This window comes from Linepithema humile, chromosome 1 (assembly GCF_040581485.1).
Source record: "Linepithema humile isolate Giens D197 chromosome 1, Lhum_UNIL_v1.0, whole genome shotgun sequence".
In the NCBI taxonomy this organism is placed as follows: domain Eukaryota; kingdom Metazoa; phylum Arthropoda; class Insecta; order Hymenoptera; family Formicidae; genus Linepithema; species Linepithema humile.
The window spans coordinates 2,608,202-2,627,459 of NC_090128.1; the positions used below are offsets into that span (position 1 = coordinate 2,608,202).

At 35.9% G+C, this 19,258-nt stretch overlaps 1 protein-coding gene across 3 annotated transcripts in view; it reads left to right on the plus strand.

Annotated features, from left to right (window-relative positions):
- Window positions 1-19,258, plus strand: part of LOC105674684 (visual system homeobox 2-like) — a 51,348-nt gene that overhangs the window by 28,322 nt on the left and 3,768 nt on the right. Inside the window, exons 4-6 of one of the 3 annotated variants that reach the window (XM_067347479.1) lie at window positions 1,613-1,743; window positions 17,938-18,112; window positions 18,963-19,214. In XM_067347479.1, coding sequence (XP_067203580.1) covers window positions 1,613-1,743; window positions 17,938-18,112; window positions 18,963-19,214 — 558 coding nt within the window. The remainder of the gene's footprint in view (window positions 1-1,612; window positions 1,744-17,937; window positions 18,113-18,962; window positions 19,215-19,258) is intronic. The other 2 variants (XM_067347480.1, XM_012371190.2) reach the window with 2 other exon arrangements.

The following is a 19,258-nucleotide window of genomic DNA, read 5'->3' on the forward strand; positions in this document are numbered from 1 at the left end:
AGCTTGAGCGACTATCGACATGAAATCAATGTTTGAATACGATCACAAATTCTGCAAGAGATAAATGTCGATACTTCAAATGAATAGAAAACTTAATTGCACTTTTAGGATCTGTAATTAATTATATTTTCAAAGAGATTGCAAATTACTTATGACTATAAAAATATGAATCTAGTAATTATATAATTTTATGATTTTGTGTGCAAATCTTTAATTTAACAATACAAAATAAAATCATTTTTAATATTATCTGCAAAAACGCCGCCAATAAGATATTCTGGTATTTCTTTATATCCTATATCTTTTTGTGTTTAACAATCGGAGTTATTTTAATATTAAAGAAATAAATTCAGAAATAATATGTTTTATAAACAAATTTTTTTATTTTATGCAAATAATATTAAATATTATTTAACCGCAATAATCAAGAAAGCGTTATTTGTGACAGCATTTACAAACTTTGAACTGGCATTCACGTTGACACATTTCGCAGTTCGATGCGATCACCGTTCAAAGATCTGAAATGAATCCTGTAGAATTTGAAACGATTACATGGCAGTCTTTAAACGAGCGTACAAAACCGAGACAAAATTGTCGACAATTTTCGCGTGTCTGCGCTTAATGAGCTGATGATCGTCCGGGAAATGACTTTCAATTTCGAAGCTTTCGTCCTACAAAGGCAGATGCCAGCTTGATCCCTGCACAACCTACAATTTGTTGAATCACAAGACTAATTGGACATCTTGCCGTCAAATTCGCCTTTCCAGTTTCTGTCGTATCACGCGCATAAGCGTCTGCTGGTTAGATGGTAGACACTCGTCTACCATCGATGATCGTTCAACTTCGTTGCGATGGTTATGCATCTTGCTTATGAAAAAAAAAAGAAACGAAATAATTATCGGTTACTGACGTTCGTCTTGTATCTGCATCGTGTCTACACTGACGAAATGTGTGCCCGTTCGCGATTAATTAAGAGCTAATGGTGGGAACATGCTTGCGACCAGTTAAGAAGAAAATACAGCTAGCGATTGTTGATGCAGACTCGCGTTAACGAGAATGAGAATAGCATTATTAAGGATATATGTGTCACATTATATAACAAGTCGTATTGTTAACAAAATTGTATAGAATTTATTATTTATAAATATCTGCGCGAAATTAGAGCGCAATTCTTTAATGCTTCTTTTTAAACGATTGTTCTTACAACTCTCTAAAGCGACTGTTATCTAAGTATTAACACATTCTTTTATTATTAAATATTTATAGTGTTTATAAATACTATTATAAATATGTATAATATTTTTATTATAATATATAACGCTTGCCAATATTTGAGAAATTCGAGAAAAAAATCATAATCGCTTGTAATTCGATGGCTTGAATTGTGCAAAATTTTACATATACATTTTGATATAAAATATTACGTGACTTTTACGTAGTCGAGTAATCGATAAGGATTGATACTTCTGATTAATTTCTTTAGTAAATACGGAATGTGTTAATTTTGATAGAATCTTCCGGGTGCGCCCGGGCGTGCGAGAAAAAAGGGAGAAAATAAGATAGATTTAAGATAGAAGTTGTAATGGCATATAACTAGGTTCATATGGTTGTTGCTCCAGGACGATCTTCACGTCACAGCAGCTGGAGGCGCTGGAGGCAGCCTTCAAAGAAGCCCATTATCCTGACGTCTATGCCCGCGAGATGCTAAGTCTGAGAACCGATCTACCCGAAGACAGGATACAGGTGAGCGAAAATTAGAACATTTATCTCCGCGTATGACTTTCGACGGTTATATTTAATAAGATAAAGTAGCGAGCAAACACTCTTATCATTAGACAAATCAAGGGTAAGAAGAAGCTATTAAAAATTATCTTATTGTTCAAATTGTCATCTGTAGAAACAGATGGAATATGTCCCGATTAATTTGTATGGTGTATAAATCAACAGTAGGTTCAAAGAAGATTAACAATATTCTCTGATATAAAGAAACTGTCATTTTATTCGCGCGCGCGCGAGTATGTGTGTGAGTGGAAGGAGGTAGTTCCGGTCAACACAATTTGCAAGTTCTGTGTATATTGATTTCCCGAGCACGGTTCTCTTCACGATTTTACGAATATTTTCGGGATTATCGACGCGATGGTCGCGGGCTTGGCGGAAATGGTATCGCAATAACCGGCGATTCATCGTCGAGAGCGGAGTGTGGTACTGCTAAAAGGCACGATTGTAAAAGAGAGAATTTTCCAAAGCTGACGGTTAGTTATCGCAGAGCCGCAAGAGCAGTAGGCTGAGATCGGTTTCCGCATGGCAAACCCGGAACAAGATCTCTCTTTTTCACTCCCTTTTTGGTGTCCTCTCTTTATGACCCCTTTTTCTTTGCTACACTTCTCGTTCCCTGCCCTCCTTTCCCTGCCTTTCTTCGCCGACGTTCAACGTTTTCTCATTCATTCCTCTCCGTACGCTGCCAAGCAACAACGGCGTTTAACGCAGATGTATAAAAGATACATGAGACACTGGTGCTCTTCATTCAGCCATTGTACGGTGCAACTTCGGCGAGCGAGTGGCAACATAAGTGAGAGTCATTGCGAGTTTTCCGCCCGAAATTCATGCCATGACAAAGCAGAAGGTACGGCTGAGGTAAGCCGCCTTTCTTCAATATTGTTGTGCAATGAACGCGATGCAAATTCACCATTAAATCTACATAAGAAGAATTACATACGATTCTATTTCACAAATAGATAAAATGTGAGAGAAAGTAGTTATTAATGTATTTTATTATTGTACACTAATTTTTTGTTATAATTTTTTAATTAGCATATTTTTGTTGTTTTACACAGTTTTGTTTTGTTCCCATCTTTCTTCCACTCCAATGAGAAGAGGAGGAAAAGCGGAACGGAAGATTTTTCGTAAGCATCACACCAAAACGACGTGGTCGCGTGCGTGTCACGTGTATTAGCTTAGCTCGTGCATATCGTATGTCAAAAAAAAAAGAAAAAAAAAAGAAAACCCAAGTAGATTTAGTTAAAAGACAGAAGGAGCGAGTTTCTTTGCGTCATTTGTACGCTTCCATTGCTGCTAACTTATCACGTCTGTCGATTCGCATCGCAAACCAGAAAAAGAAAAGAGGGAGTGCACGGGCAGAGAAAATGGCTTGCAGGCCGCGACGCGGACATCTCTGTACATAAATGAATGAGTATTTCCCGCATACAGCCACGCGTACGTGTAGAAACGCGTGCATACACGCATGGCGACCTATACGCAGCAGCCGGTGATTATATTTTGATATAATTCGAGATACGAGGGCGGCCGCCACCACCACTGCGAATGGCGGGGGGTGGTTGGTGAGCCAAGTAGGAGGGCGGGAAGAGGCTGGGAGGGAGGGTTGGAGACTCGTGACGGTAACGGGGTTGTCGAGGCTGCCTGAAGCTGAAGCGTACAGGCGCGTACACACAGAGTATGCCGTAGAACGACAAAGCGGCCATTACAGGGTGGGTGCGGTCCCACGGGCCAATCAGAGAGAGGTGCCGGGGACCAGTTGGCCAATCAGAACGCGCCTTCCACCCGTCTTTTGTTTCTAAATTTGCGCGCGGGACGGGGACACAATATAACGAGGCGCGAGATGGAAAGAAGAGCTGATAATCGTTAACGGGGATATTTTCGCGTGGGGAGGCGTCTCTCTTTTCCCCCCTCCCTCTATCCCTTTCCACCCCCATTTTTCGCTTCTCTCTCTGTCTCTCTCACTTGCTAACACCATCTTAGTCCTTTTGCCTCGCTTTTTACTCTCGAGCCTGTCTTTGTCTTCTTTTGGCTGAATACACGAGTTACTTAAATGCCGTGGCGTCTTCGTACATAATCTGATTTTTATGTTCTATGCATTTTCATATTTTGTACACCTGTTAAAAGACTGTTAATTAATTTAAAAACCGTAAAACTTTATTTTTCTATTATATTTCGTTTTTTTTGTACATATTATTTTATACTTCGAAATAAGATTAATCTTTCTTTTTTATATTGATTAGTTAAAGAAATGATGTAATTTGTATATTATCTTTGAATAAGTAACATAATGAAAAACATTACATCTAATAGCTTAAACTTTTTTCTGTGTATGCTATTATCATTTACTATGTTCGTTATTTTATCAAATACATTTGATTAATTTGCACTTTTTAATTTTTTTGTAAAACACAAAGTATTGTTGCATTTTTAATTTTATTTTTACACACACTATTTATTTTTAAATACTTGAAAGTTTCTAAAAATTTGGTTAAAGACTTCACTGACATAATTAGCTTAAACAATTTTGGAAAAAAGCTTTTTAATATTAGTAAATTAGAACTGTTGATGTTATTCATTTGTAAGCAATTATTTAACTAATTAAAAAAAAATTGGCGTCGGTAAGATTATAGAAATAAAAATTATTAGAATTATCTAAGAAATAAGACTTTTTAATGTTAATAAAATATATAAAGAAATAAAAATACTAATGCTTTAATTAATCATAAAATATTTTACACTTGCCAATGCAAGTAGAAAACTGAAGATTGACAGAATTGATGTTTTTTACATTTATTACATTTCGAAAATTTTTGATATAACGATCATAAGGTATAAATGCAAAAGAATATTTTTGCTGACGAAATTGCTACATTTGCTCGATAATATGACAGCAGATTATTTGTCAGTTTAAATGGCATCGAAGCGTTATTACTCGATGAAATTAATGGTTATGGATACATTGACCTAGTGTCTGGACAGATTAATTAATTATGCTTATTGAACTTTAGAAATTGCTAGTCATTGCTATTTAGGTAGTCCATGCACGTAGATATATCTAATTGGATAGAGATCGTTTAAATAAATATTAACTATCTATAAATTTCTCGCGCAAAGTGGAAATTATAATAATTTTACTAAATATTAAAAATAAAAATTTAATTTACTTTATTACGTAGTAAGATAAAAACGCAATTTATTTAAATAACAATAGAATTTATTTACTTCAGTATTGTCGCTATTCACAGACTAACTGCATGTTAGTTGGACTATAAATTTTATAATTTATTAAGTTGAACATGTCAATGAAATCGTTATTATTTTATACGAGCCTGTTAATATTGCTGGCATATGTTTAACATAAATACACAAATATTTGAGCAAAAGAAATAATTATATAAATTAAATGTATTTAATTATGCGTGAACTTTTCTTTCTCAGAACGAGTATTCTGATTTCTCACGTTTTCTGTATTACACGACGTATAAAATTATAAATAAAAATTATGCGTTCTAAAATTCACACTTATATAATAGCATTTGTATGATTGATATGAAAAGGACTGTGTCATTTATATTGAGTATTAAATTTACTCGATGTAACTGCAGTAGAGTGTAATTTTGCATTGTTGTCAATTTTTACAAAGCATGTTTTTCACTGATCAGCACTTCTATTACTATAAATACAATAGAGTTAATAGCTTTGTTACCATTTTTATCAATACTATATTCACGTTGAAATTACAATGAAAGAAGAAGCAGTCGATAGCCTCCTGTAGCGAAGTTAATCGAAATGTCTTCGTCAGACTGCTCGTCTTTTTACAATCGGCGAAAACTTTATGCACAAAATACCATACAACGAAAGGGATTTGTAGTAATTTTAAGATTCATAGTGTGACATTTACGTATTTAAGATTGTAATTTTAAGAATTATAGTGTGATATTTACGTAATTAAGATTGCAATTTTAATTCAAAAGTTTACTAATAGATGTGCAGCTATAATTTCCTTAAGATATCTATAATCTAAAATTACTGATTTCCTTTGGGAACACAATATTTGCATGAAATCTATTTTAATTAACAGTGCAGTGATCGGATAAACTAGGAAAAATGTTGTAAAAATAAACTGCTGTTTTTCACATAATGCTCGAGCAACAAACAGCTAAAGAAATATGTATTTGAGTTCTGCGATAGCGTTGATAATTTTTTTTTATTCTAATTTCACATTGTGGCGCATTGGTATATTATATTATTACAAAAGAACCTTAACCGCTCGGAAGTTTTACCGCACAATCGATTTCTCTGTAAATGACATGAGGGAGGCGACTCATTATAGCGATCGTGTTCGCAACTTGGCTGTGTTTGATTGGCGGGTAGAATTGTGCACAAACGGATGTAATTTCAGCGATCGGAGGGTTATGGTTTCTCTTATGGGAAACGTGCAAAAATTCTACCCTGTCTCTTTGCCGACTCTTTCGCCGCGATCAATATACACAAAAAGCGTTCTGCGTTACGTAATAAAAGTAAATATATTAAAAAAATAAGTATTAACTTATTATGCGATTAAAGCTACGCAAATGTTGAGGGAGAACAAGTCGACCAATATTTTGCTTTGTACATCTCAATGCTATTTTGCATTCCGCTGTCTCTCGTAAGCAGAGATTGATATTTTTGCAAGAACGATCTATCGTTATGATTTCTCATTGGTCTGCCGTGCGAATTAACAAGATTGTAAGCGAGATTGTTGAAAAAAAGGCGCGAGATGCGTAAGATTGCATTAGCGCGTTTCGCCGCGAGCAGCCCATTAGCAAGGAATTTTGACGCGATTCACACAATCGCGTCACGCGTTCACTTGGCCGCAGAAAGCAGAAGGATGGAAAAGCGTCTTCGTGCCGAGTTAAGAAAAAAAAAAAATCTACTTCAAGTAGCAGCGAGCGGGCTTGTGATATCGCAAGTCATCCACGGTGCTCTCGAGGATACTTACCCGAGAGTTCCACATGAGTTCTCTGACAAAAGTTTCTCTGAAGGAATCCCCCTTCCTGACAACAAGGCCCCATTGTCAAGGCCCCGTTTGCGCATCGGGCGCCATTGAGAATTCGTTGGAACGATCTGCCAGGTAGAAGGCGTGAGTCGCTTCTCCAACGAGGCGTTCGACATTTCCTTCTCATTCTGCAAGATCACCCTGCCACGTTCTACAATATATACATAAATATATCGCATATGTGTGTGTATGTGTGTATAAAATAATTTTCTGAGTTAAACTTTGGGCTCTGTGTTAAATTTTCAATTTTGCAATTGCAAGCACCAATAATAGCAGACTTGGTAAAGCAAGTTCAGTTTTAGTACTAGAGTTTATTCCTATTTTTATCCTCACGACACTTAAATTTACCACTTTGCCGTTTTAGCGTCAATACAGTAGATTATTTTATAAGACTTATATTTGAAGATTTACTTTCTACATAGAATGTGCTTTACTCGAGAAAAATGTTATTAATAAAAATATGATGATATTTTAGAAATAGAGAAGATGATTACGACAAGGCAATTATTTTATTTAACTCGTAATATAACAGTGTCTTGATTTTTTTTACAATATTACAATATTTATTTTTGAAGCGTATTATAGCAGCATTCTATTATCCGAAATTGTAATATTATTATCGCGATCGATAGGTATATATAATATGATAAAATGTGATGTGTGTCAGTATATATAATAATATCGCGATAACAGTAAACCGCAGTAAAAGAATCCGATTAGATCAAAAAGGGATTTGTGGCTTTCGACAAACAGCGGGAGCATTAAATAATTTAAAAGCAACACTGTTAGGTTTCCCTCGTAACACAGCTCGCGTTAAAACTTAACGTCATCTCCGGTTCACGAGCGCATCATGCCTTCCGTGCTGGAAAAACAACCGGGTGCAATCGACAAAATGGCAGCTCAAGTTAGTACTTGGGGAGTCAACGCGAGAAGCATCGCTCGTAAAACGGTGGAAGCGGCTTGTTCGAATTCGGTTCCATTGAAGGAAGATCTTCCTTTAGTACGTAGCTTCCTCCGCGAATGCGTTTGTTGCGGCCACAGCTGCTATATTATTCGTGATCGAGCCAACACGGCGGAATCGGCGGAATTCTTGTTTTATCGTTGCACCGTTGCAGTCTCATATACTCAATAACGAAATATTTATTATTACTTACTTCATTATATTATTAAATTTATTGTATACTTGACTACATACAGTTTATAAATATTCTTAAAAGTTATGGATATATTTTTTAGCAAGCGTCTAAAGAACAATGCAATTTTTGATTTATAATCATGTACCAGCGCATAGGAATTACATGCTAAAGAGAAGAGGAAAAAGAGAGAGACAGAGAGAGAGAGAGAGAGAGTGAGAGAGAAAGTAAGAAAGTGTTATTCTAAAAGAACAGAAATATTACAATTTTCTAATTTTTTAACAGAAAAATACATAAGTTGTGTAGGAGCGCGCGCTTTCATCTCGATGGTGACTTCGCAAAATTACGTACTTTCTGACATATCAAATGTATACGCTGCATCGCGTGTATCATGCGCTGCAAAATGAGCGTTCCCAAGTATTGTCGACATTTATAACGGCAATGTGAAGAAAAGAAAACTCGTTGGAGGATATAATTCTCCGGAATGACGTAACGAGGAATCGAGTCACGTCCGCGCGCCGCTATGACTAAGTCCTTCCCTCTTCTTCGTCCTCTCTTCCTCCTTCACCATTCCTTCTCTATCTCAACCTCTTCGATCTCCATTTACAACGTCTTACGATCCTCCGCCTCTTCTTGGACTTTACGAAGAGCCACGCCGAGGAATCGTGCTAAGAAAGGGTAATGGTGCGGAAACGGCTCAAATGACCCGCGAATTTTCACCAGGCGGACGAGACTTCCTACTTGTGTTTATGTTTAGTAGACACCCATCGTCATAAGTCGCGAAGAATTATGTTGGGATATTACCATTGGTACGGAAAATTTATGGTAATTTACGAATCGGTCGCAGGATCTTTTCTTTATTATCGGTATCGACATGATATTCTCGGACTTCTCATACTTTTTCCGACGATCATTAATTCTGTCCCTTCATTTCTTCTGAATAATGTTATCGTGTTAACTCCTTGCGTATTAATGGTGCACATTTGCGTCATTTGAAAAATTATTACCCCAAACCACACAGTATGTACGTCATTTCAAAGATGTACTTTTCATATATAAAAGTTTTGCAAAATGCATTCTCATAGGTTTTTGATTTCGCAGAATTTGAATCTCTAGTTAACCTTGTTCGAATTTAAGACAGATCTAATATAGCCAACGCACAAGTCGGAATTATTTTATTTTCATCAACTTGATTTTTGAAGATAATATTTATGGTGTTTTATCATGAAATTTGATATTGTTTATTTGTATTTGTTTTATAGTAATAAAAGATTGAAAATGATATATTTTTGTCTTATTAAAATGAATCAATATGATTTTATTTTTTGCCGATTTTATACAGCATCTTTTGGCGTTTGTTGCATCTAGCTTTACATTTGCGGGAGTCATGTAAAATTTTCATTCAATATTTTCATAAAAATATTTATATTTTTACTTAATATTTCATCTTTGTTTTATTAAATCTTCTCTCAACCAACATTTTTATGTAATATTTTTACAAGATATTTTAAAACATAAAATTTGTTACGCAAATTCTCGCATTATTATTTTATTCAAATTATATTGAATGAAAATTATTTTCAGGAAACTTTCTTTTTTTATATTTGACATTTTGTGTTCGTATTATCTTGACAGATATAAATAATCAACTCTTGTCATTTTTCATCGGAAGCCTTATTCTGAAATAAACGTCATTATTGCTAGATTATTTTTTGCAATCGCTGATTGTAAATAATTATTCGTGTAAAATTTATATTATAATATATTTTAATGGAAATCAATGAATACTGAAAGCTCTTTATATCTTTCAAAAAAATGATTTTCTTTCATACTTCAACGCGAGGCGTGATAAGTAGATATCCTGGTTTAAGGACCTCATAAAAATTCGATTCTGAGTATTTAGAGAAGATGTTAACATCTCTGAAAATAGGACTCACGCTAAGTAAATAACGCTGAGACCTGAAATTAGCTATTTCTAACTGAGTAAAATAAATATTTTTACATCGGACTATGGTTAAGGGATTATGAAAATCTACGTAGTATAAATACTTATATGTATGTGACGGCTCGATTGATTGTCTGATGTATCTCGTCCTCGTAGAGCTCGTCTGTGATAAATCCCGTTATTTCTACGTTTTACATGCCGCCTTTCATTATAATATTTGTATTCTTATAATTATAAACTTTATGTACTGATTACATAATCATAATGCTATTTTTCAATGAATGAAGAAGTCGGAAATATAAAATAGCAAGGAATATATTTTATCTGCAATGCAAATTCAAAATTTCTTATTTTGCTGCGAAAAGACAATTTAATCAATTCTATTCATATATATTATTTGATTGTTTATTAAATATTAAACTCTAAATGATGTTTGTAAATAAATATCGATTATTTTAATAAAAAAATTTAAATCTAATTTTATCGTAATATATTACAGAATATTTTGAACTTCTGTTATGTATTTAAATACATATAATCTGCACATACACTTAATGTGCATTAAAAAACCAGGCTTACGAATGTTCTAAATTAATATTGTTTTTTAAATAAGAATCTTCTTGTTATTCACAACTCAGAAAAATGAATTCCAATCTCGATACATGCTCAACACGCTACAAATTTAGACCACGTGTCTGCGAATAACGACAGCTAGAGAGAAATTTTCGACGCCACTGACCAATTATTGATTTTATCTTTTGAATGTCAGCGACCAGCGTGTAGCGAACGTGCGAGTGTCGTGTGCGTGCAATAAGCGCGTGTATGATCGTGCATGATATCGAGGGGTGAGAAAACGATGAATGCATTAAATACTCAAGAATGTAGCGTCTGGATGTGTCTCGTGTACGATGGCACACACATACACACGCACACGCGTACCGGAATAGCTTTTAAATTAATTACGTGTATAATCTGACGAAAAGGCTTTCTCAAATTCGATATCATCGCACAAAAATCTTTGTGGCGTAAGCTGTATGTTTGAAAATACACTACGCGGAAGAGATTATATATTCTAGCCTCTTTTTCCTTTTTACAGTCTCTACTTCTATCTTTTCTTAGGTTTTCTCGCCCTCGGGGTTTTAACTCAAAGCTTTTTTCCTTTTCTGCTAAAACATTTTGCTCTTTCCACGCGAATTTGTTTATAATGGTATTTTTTTGCTTCTCGTCTTTACACCGTAATACAAATATATAAATTTTTTAAGAATACAGAGAACAATGCTGAGTAATCTGTCCATCAAAAACTTTTATGTGATTTCTATGATACGTAAAAAATTGAATAATAACTACAAACATTATTATTTTGAAAAAGACATGAATATATCATAATAAAAAGTTTAATTTAATTAAAAGTATTAAATTGTACGGCAAAATTTCGCACAATAATTACGATAAATGTAATAAAATTTGTTATTTAGCAGATCCGATTTATTATATAATAATTTTGTCGAGCAATAAAAATGCAGAAATCTGGAAATTCTTGTTTTACGGATTTAGGACATTTAATAATTTATAAATATTTTCATTTATGAATAAATATTTTTATCGCAAATCTTTTATCGTTTAATATACCCTTGATATGCGGTTGAGTGAATTATTCAGTATTTAAATATATTCAATTTGTAATTTAAATTGCTAAAAATTTAACACATTCGTAGGTTGTCGTTGTCCTATATGTCGTTTAGATCATACATATGTATTTATATTTTTAGATAGTAAAGACGTTAATAATTATAAAATATAATACGTTACACAATTGTTTCCTCGAGCAAGGTCTTGTTTCGGCTTCTCTAAATTGCATTTTGACGTTTTCATTGCGACTTTTATTTGGCACGCAGAAGTAGATCGAACTTACGACGCGACGTCGGATGCCGAAGTCAGACGCCCGTCGAGAAAATCAAATTAAAAGCGAATTAGAGAATGATGCGCGTATGATTCAGCGCACAAGCATTCCCACGATGAAGTGGCTATAATCTCTCGACTGTGTGTATACCGGAGTGGCTATCTTTCGCGCATGAAGTCAGGGCATCATCACCCTCGCACACGCAATACACCACGGCCCGAACAGCCTCCCTCTTCCCCCACCCGCCGATAATAGGGTTGCGGCCGTCGGTGACGCTTGGACTCATGAATTTTCTATCGTTGTCGTCGAAATGATTAAATGATCTAGGGGGTCTTTTCGACTTTTGCATATTTAGCGCGATGGTGACAAGTGGCATCCACCCCACCCCCCCTAATGCGTTCATCAATTATTTATATTAATAGACGATTCTGGATCCGACAATCCAGGGGCAACGTCGAGCGAGCACACGCGTCCTCGCATGTTTCACACCACGAATGGAAAACACGAACGAATGCGCACCGCGCAGTCTCTCCTATCGTCGAATCGACCATCACGAGTAAATGCCCCACTCGCTTCTCTTCCAGCGAATTCTTGTTTAATTTTCCTCTAAGACTGAGAGACATTTACTTGTAATGAGTCAAATTTACACAAATTATTGTAACAAACGTATTAAATTGCAGAAATATTTTAGTCCAATTTTCGGGCTCTCTTCAATCTAGAATTGTAACCGATAACGGTGATCGCGCGTAAACGCCATGCGGTGAGATTAATTTATAATAAATTTGTTGCGCCACAGAAAATGCGGCTTTATTTTTCATACAAATAATGCAATGGTGTAACCTTTTATTTTTTATAACGAATAAACTCATTTCGCTCATTGTAAAGGCATTTGCAAAAAAAAAAAACCAATTAACTCATGTTTTGTCCAATTAAATCAAATATATAACAGATTAAATCTCGTTCAAGACTGTTTAGGGTTAACATTTATGACCGATTGATCACACAATGACGATCAATGAGAATCATTGTTGTTGAAATTTACGCGAGAGATTTTCTTCTCGTGATTTTCAGGACGAAGGCTCGCCACCGCGTCGCTACCGGTCATAAAACTACCGACAAACAAAGCGATGATTTCCGGATGGGCGCATTTCACCCCAAAAATTGACCAATAATGCACATCGCGGGAGTATTCGTTGAGTCGAAACTGAGCGTACCGGGTGGCAAATAAATAAGGGTATCCGACGAAAATCGTGGTAGGCGAGGTCGCGGAATATCCGCGGCAGTTTGGGCGTTGCGCTACTGTCAGCAAGACCGCTTATAAATTCTAATAAACCCCCGCTCGTGGTCGGAGGAAAACACGACGAATTGGGGAGTGGAATTGGGGAGGTCGCGGAAGAGAGAAACATGTCGAGACGACGACTTTGAACAAGGGAATACTACCTCGGTGGCGGATATAAATCTCGCCTAACCGAATTATGTTAGAAGTATGGGCTGAAGTTTTGCCACGCCCATGTTGCCGATGAAACGCTGTCGAAACCGAGTCTGCGTGGTGAAAATCGAGGACGCGAGAGAGAAACGGAAGCACGGCAGCGCTGAGTATGTACTGAAAAGAAAATTTAATAACAAGAAGATACGCCGTAAATACAATGTCAATTAAATAAAAGCGTCTCGCTTGGAAGATTATCTTCGTGTAGTATTATCACTGGGAATATTTCCAAAGTTCTCGGCCTCAGCGTGACCTGATGATTTTCATCAATCCACTTCCTTTTATGATAATGTTTCAATCCGTAAGCGGGTAAAAACGCCGTATTGTTAAAAATAATTTTTACGAGAGGAACAATTAAAAATAAAATTAACGAAATCACTTTCTTCTTCTCTGCTGCTGAAATAGTGCGATGTGAATGGCGCACAATCAACATAATTTCAAATACAAGGACTCGGGCGCGAACTTAAGTTGCAAAAGTGGCCTCATCCTAACTGTTCGATAATTTCGCGATTCGACACAGTCGGCCGACGGCCATTCATTTATCACCGTTCGTTATTTGAAAGCGCAATCGAGGTCGAGTTCACTTGTTAATACGCGTACGTTCATCTGAATTATTTCCTGCTTATCGACGCCGACTGACGGCTAACGGGCACATCCCTCTCAGGCCACCCTCTGCTCGGCAAGTGTCTCACGTAATGATGTCCTGACGCGTGCCGTTTCGCAGCATGGGGTCCCCGGACGATCCATTCGACTTAACTATTTGCCAGCCAATGGTCAAGGAAGGGCTGCGACTAGACACCGGTCTCTTATGCGCGTATTATGCGGCAAATAAATCATGCGTTTCTCCGAGGGATAGCGCGCGCTCTACCCTACTTCTTTTACTTTTATTTGCCAAGATTAATTGGGTTACGAATCCCCGATTGAAATTGTGGGAATTTACGCGACACGCATCGTAGCCACGCTCTTTTCACTTCAAATTTTACGTCTTATTGAATAATTTAACACGCGACATAAATAATTCTTCTGGACTAGAATATATAGTCGATCATTACTGTCAATGTAGAAAAAAGAATAAAGGATCACGAAAAAATATAAATATTTTACCGGACACTTTATACAGTTATTACGTATAATTAATATTTAATTTTGATCATTTAAACTAATAAATGATGATGTTGACGACTTATTTACAATTGTTTCATCGCGGCGCAGTAAATTTCTTTTTATTTGACGTTACAATGTTAGAAATCAGTGGCAATTTTGCAGAATTATGTAATGGCCGTTTGTACGTTTGCGCACAGTTCGATAACACTCGCGCTAATAATAACACGAAAATTATATAGCCGTAAATTATTTAGGTATTTCATTATATCCTGATATATTGCGCGCTTACGCATCAGCCGCATCGGAGTCATCTTTCCCGCGCATAATATCACGTTACCGCGGGTAATGAGATTTCACTGCATTTCGCCATTATCATTCTATTAGGATCTACATATGTAAATATACTTCTTTTTTGCCAAGTATTATTTGAAAATTACTCAAGATTTTATTTAAATCTATCGCATCTGTCTTAACACAAAGTTAACAATTACATTAGTCTATGAAATTAGACATTTTTTATCTGAAAACAGTTTTCGCCAGCGAATCAAAATAGAATCTTCAAAAATATGTGTCATATCAGAGTTTCGAGAAAATCAAAGAAAAATATCAAAAGCTTCTTTTTTTTAGCAATATTCGTAATGTTATTCCGAAATACTTAATACAAGAGATACACTTCTTCTTCAATAATCGTTACAAAACGTACTAGCTTTTCTCTTTAACATAGATATAAGTGAAATAAAAGGAAAGTTATATCTACAAAACAACGCAGAATGTGAAAATATGCCAACATCGACGGGGCAGAGGAGAAAAGTCGCGTTGAAAAGAGTCGCCGGCGAAGTCCATTAAGGAAGGATCGGTGCTGTGGGGAGGTGTCGTTTCGCAGCATCGGGATTGGAAATCGGGTATCCGGATTATCCTTGGGCATCTACCGCCTATATCACGGAGACATGCTGCTTAGGATAGCGATGGGATATAAGGAAGGGGTGCAACGAGACTACATTGCCTCAGCAGCAAGACGGTGGAAGAGGATCCTTTATGATCGCTTTGACTCGCAGGAACGTTGAACTCCGCTTCCCCGGCATTTTCCTCCCTTCACTCCTCTCCCCCACCCTTCTCTTTCTCCTCTACTACATTCCCTTTATTGGCACACCCGGTATAATAAGGAGCGAGTTTGTATTTAGTCGGCCATGCGCAGTACTGCCTGTTGGCGTATCATCGATCAGACCAGCGACTCACTATTGGACCAAAACAAGAGGAAATGGAAATAGGAATAAAGAGAGAGTGCTTGCTAGCGGAAAATACAACGGAGACAGTCGAAAAAGTAGAGAGTGGAGAAGATGAAAAAAAAAAGAAGGAAAAGTAGAAAGGATCGAATACATTGCAAAACCGAGGCGGGGATTGTCGCGAAGCCACAAAGAGAACGGCTCCTAACTAGAATTATACGGACAAACAAGGTGGATTTTGCTACAAAGACGAAGAAACGAGTTTATAGCCAAATGCCGATATCGAGTAATCAGTATAATGATAACAATCAATGAATTAACTCACTCATCTCGAAATATTGCTACGGATTGTTTTATTATCTATTTCGAACATCGCAAAATCTAGGCATAATTTTTTGATGAGTTCAAAAGTCATCTTTTTATGTTTACATTAAATTTGTCGGCTGTACGAAATGAATAATTAAGTTAACTTGAAATATGTTAGAGAAATTGTTTATTCCTATTGCTCAAATAAATCACAAATGAAGAAATACGTCCTTAATGCGCACATATTTAAATATAAAAAAATTGTTATCTTTATTTAGCACGATATCAAATTATTCATTATATTTGTACACAAGACTTTGTTCGATCTACAAAATGGGAAAAAACTTTGCAATAATAATTACCAGAATTTAAGAAAGTATTGAAAAAGTTATGAAAAAACTTGTGCTAATCAGAATGCATGAAAAATAGAGCGACAGTGGAAAACGAAAGTAAGAATTGCCCAATGTCGCTTGTTTCTTTTCTTCGCGATTTGTATGTATTGTATATATGATAGATAGAATGTCACTATATCCCAAGGATAATTGAAGATCTCGTTACTTCCTATCGATAACTTCAATTTACGATTGACTGATAATAGGATATTCAATCTTGCCCTTCCGTCTTCTTTCTCTTTCTCTTCTCTTCTTTTACTTCACCGTCTTATTGTTAGCGGAAATCTCATAGCTTTCTCCGCTTTTGCTCAAAAAACGATGTTGAACGTATTTGATGTCTCTTAAGATATTTATTAAGCATTCTCTTTTATATTTTTCAACATTGCAGTGCAGAAAAAATTGAAATTTAATTTAACTTGTAAAAAATGACACAAGTGGCGCAAAATAATGTTTTAATTCTTTTTAGGGGAAAATTATTGCGCATAAGAAAGTCTGTGGCGTGAGAAATGACTACTTTATCTTTTATTTTAAAAATACTTTATAAGAGCATACGTGGCGATAAATTTAATCTTTTTAGTGCTAATAGTGCACGTTACTTTGCGCCGATGTTTTTACGTAAACGCATGTAAATCGTGAAAAACCGCGCGCGTCCGTAAAATCTAAGCGGAAGATAATTTTGGGGTGGCAGCGCAAATTGACACGGCGACACGTTCCCATTCACTCGAATTACGCACCAATTCTGCTGGTGACTTTGGCATTGTTGCTGCAAATTGGTCCACGCCCTAGCCTCCGGCCGCCCTCTTCTGCCGGGCATGCACGCGCTCGCGGAATGAACCAATGCGTGTGTCCAGCTTTTTAAATAACATTCTCGTGTGATTACGCATTACACAATACTCTGCTAAGCGGACTTCCTTCGAACTGCAATTTTTCCGAATCAATCTTGTCTCTACAAAAATCGGGCATTCAGTTTTTCAATTATCAAGAGATTGAAAGGTCTTCCGAGAAATTAAAAAAAAAAACTTTAAAATAAATAGATAATAAAATTAATGAATCGCCAACGAGTACATGTGCAATTCGCTAAATAAAGCGATGCTTGTTATTTTTCGGAAATGTGGTTCATTATATGCAAGCGTGCTCGGAGAAAACGACACGCGTCTCCGCTGTAGGAGGTCGCATCATCAGGATTGCTAACAAGTAGCCTAACGGGCATGAAAAATAGGATAGTGGCTTTCGAGAAAGTCGTTTGAGCATGCTAATTAACTGTAGGGCAGCATCGTGACGCGTGTCGCGCGAATAACTAACTGGATAAAGTAACTGATCATCCGGCATGATCATAGAACTCCAATTAAGGAATAATGTGAGTGAGACAACTAAGCGCAAATATTTCTTTGACACTAGTGCATACAAATTGGGTGTCTTGGCCGCAAAATAATTTGTTATCTTTCGTGACATTTTTAACTCTTTAACTAACTTTTCAATGTTAATGTGCACATATTACTGTTTTAATTGTCGTAATAGAATTCATAATTCTAAAATTTTGACTGTACATTAAAATTAAACATTCTAAAAAATCCCGAATGTATAAATTATGTTTCTAAACTAAATGTCCACATTTTTGTTGTGCGGTTTTGTAGGTGTGGTTTCAAAATCGAAGAGCAAAATGGCGCAAAACGGAGAAATGTTGGGGCAGAAGTACCATAATGGCAGAATATGGTTTATATGGAGCGATGGTCCGACATTCCTTACCACTCCCGGAAACGATTCTAAGAAGTGCCAAGGAAAACGAATCCGTTGCACCATGGCTGCTAGGTAAGAAAGAACATCTGATAAAATTGTAACGAAATATAAATTAGCAGCTTCGATAACTTTAATAACACGCATTCGCAAATTTGTTTTCAAAGTTGGGCCGAGAGAATTAGTTTAATGATTATTCATACATACTGGTTCATGAAACTAGAATGTTAAAGTAAACACGATGCCTCAAAACGTCATTCATTATCTATAGATAACGCTTGTATAAAAATGCTTGTGTAAAAAACATTAATCACATTATTTTTTAGACTTACTCTGTGTGTATTTTGTAATATTCACAACATTTCTGTTACTTAACATAAATCGGAGCAAAGGTACGCACTGTTTAAGAATTTTTTTAAATGGTTGTTAATTAAGGACTTGTTTGTTATTCGTCAAAAAAGCGAAGCAAATTTCAAATAACTGTAATTTTGAAACAAATAATTATGTCAAGTATAAAAAAAAGCATTTGAAGCTGTAAATTTCTGATTGCTGTCATTAATAATTAATGTAATTAATAAAAAAAGAAGAGCCCGACAAAATGGAAAACTTTTATGTCTTTTTGCAAGCATAAGAAAGTTTTTTTAAATTTTATCTTATTATTTTTGTCCGATTATTAAAAGGACTGAGTAGCCAATTATTTATCAGTAATGAGTCATTAATGGGCCAATAATAGATCAGTATTAGATAATGAATTTTTGACTGATGGTTCATAGATCAATCAATTATCGGTGCTGTTTGTTTATTCATATATATAGATGGAAACCATAATAAAAATAAAATCCTAGCTTTCCACACACCTCGATAAGAATACTTCAAATAAGCGGCCCAACAAATTTTGAATATGTTTTCTGTTGGTTTCTATCAGCTCAGTCATCTAAGACAAGCAGCTTTAACCAAGATTTCGAATATAATCAAGAACTGATTGACTGTGGACCTGTAGGAATGCATCGGAAGTCGCTCGAGGCAGCGGAGCATCTCAAATCCGGCGGAGAGGACAGCGGTAACGATCAAAACGGAAGTGGAAGCAGCCCCCATCATAATCATCATCAAGGGGGACCGACCAGTTCGGAGAGTGGACAGGAGAGTCAAGATGGTATGGGACCTTCGTCATCCACGAGTAAGTCTCTTTTTACCTAAACAACATACATACGTTTATGAGCG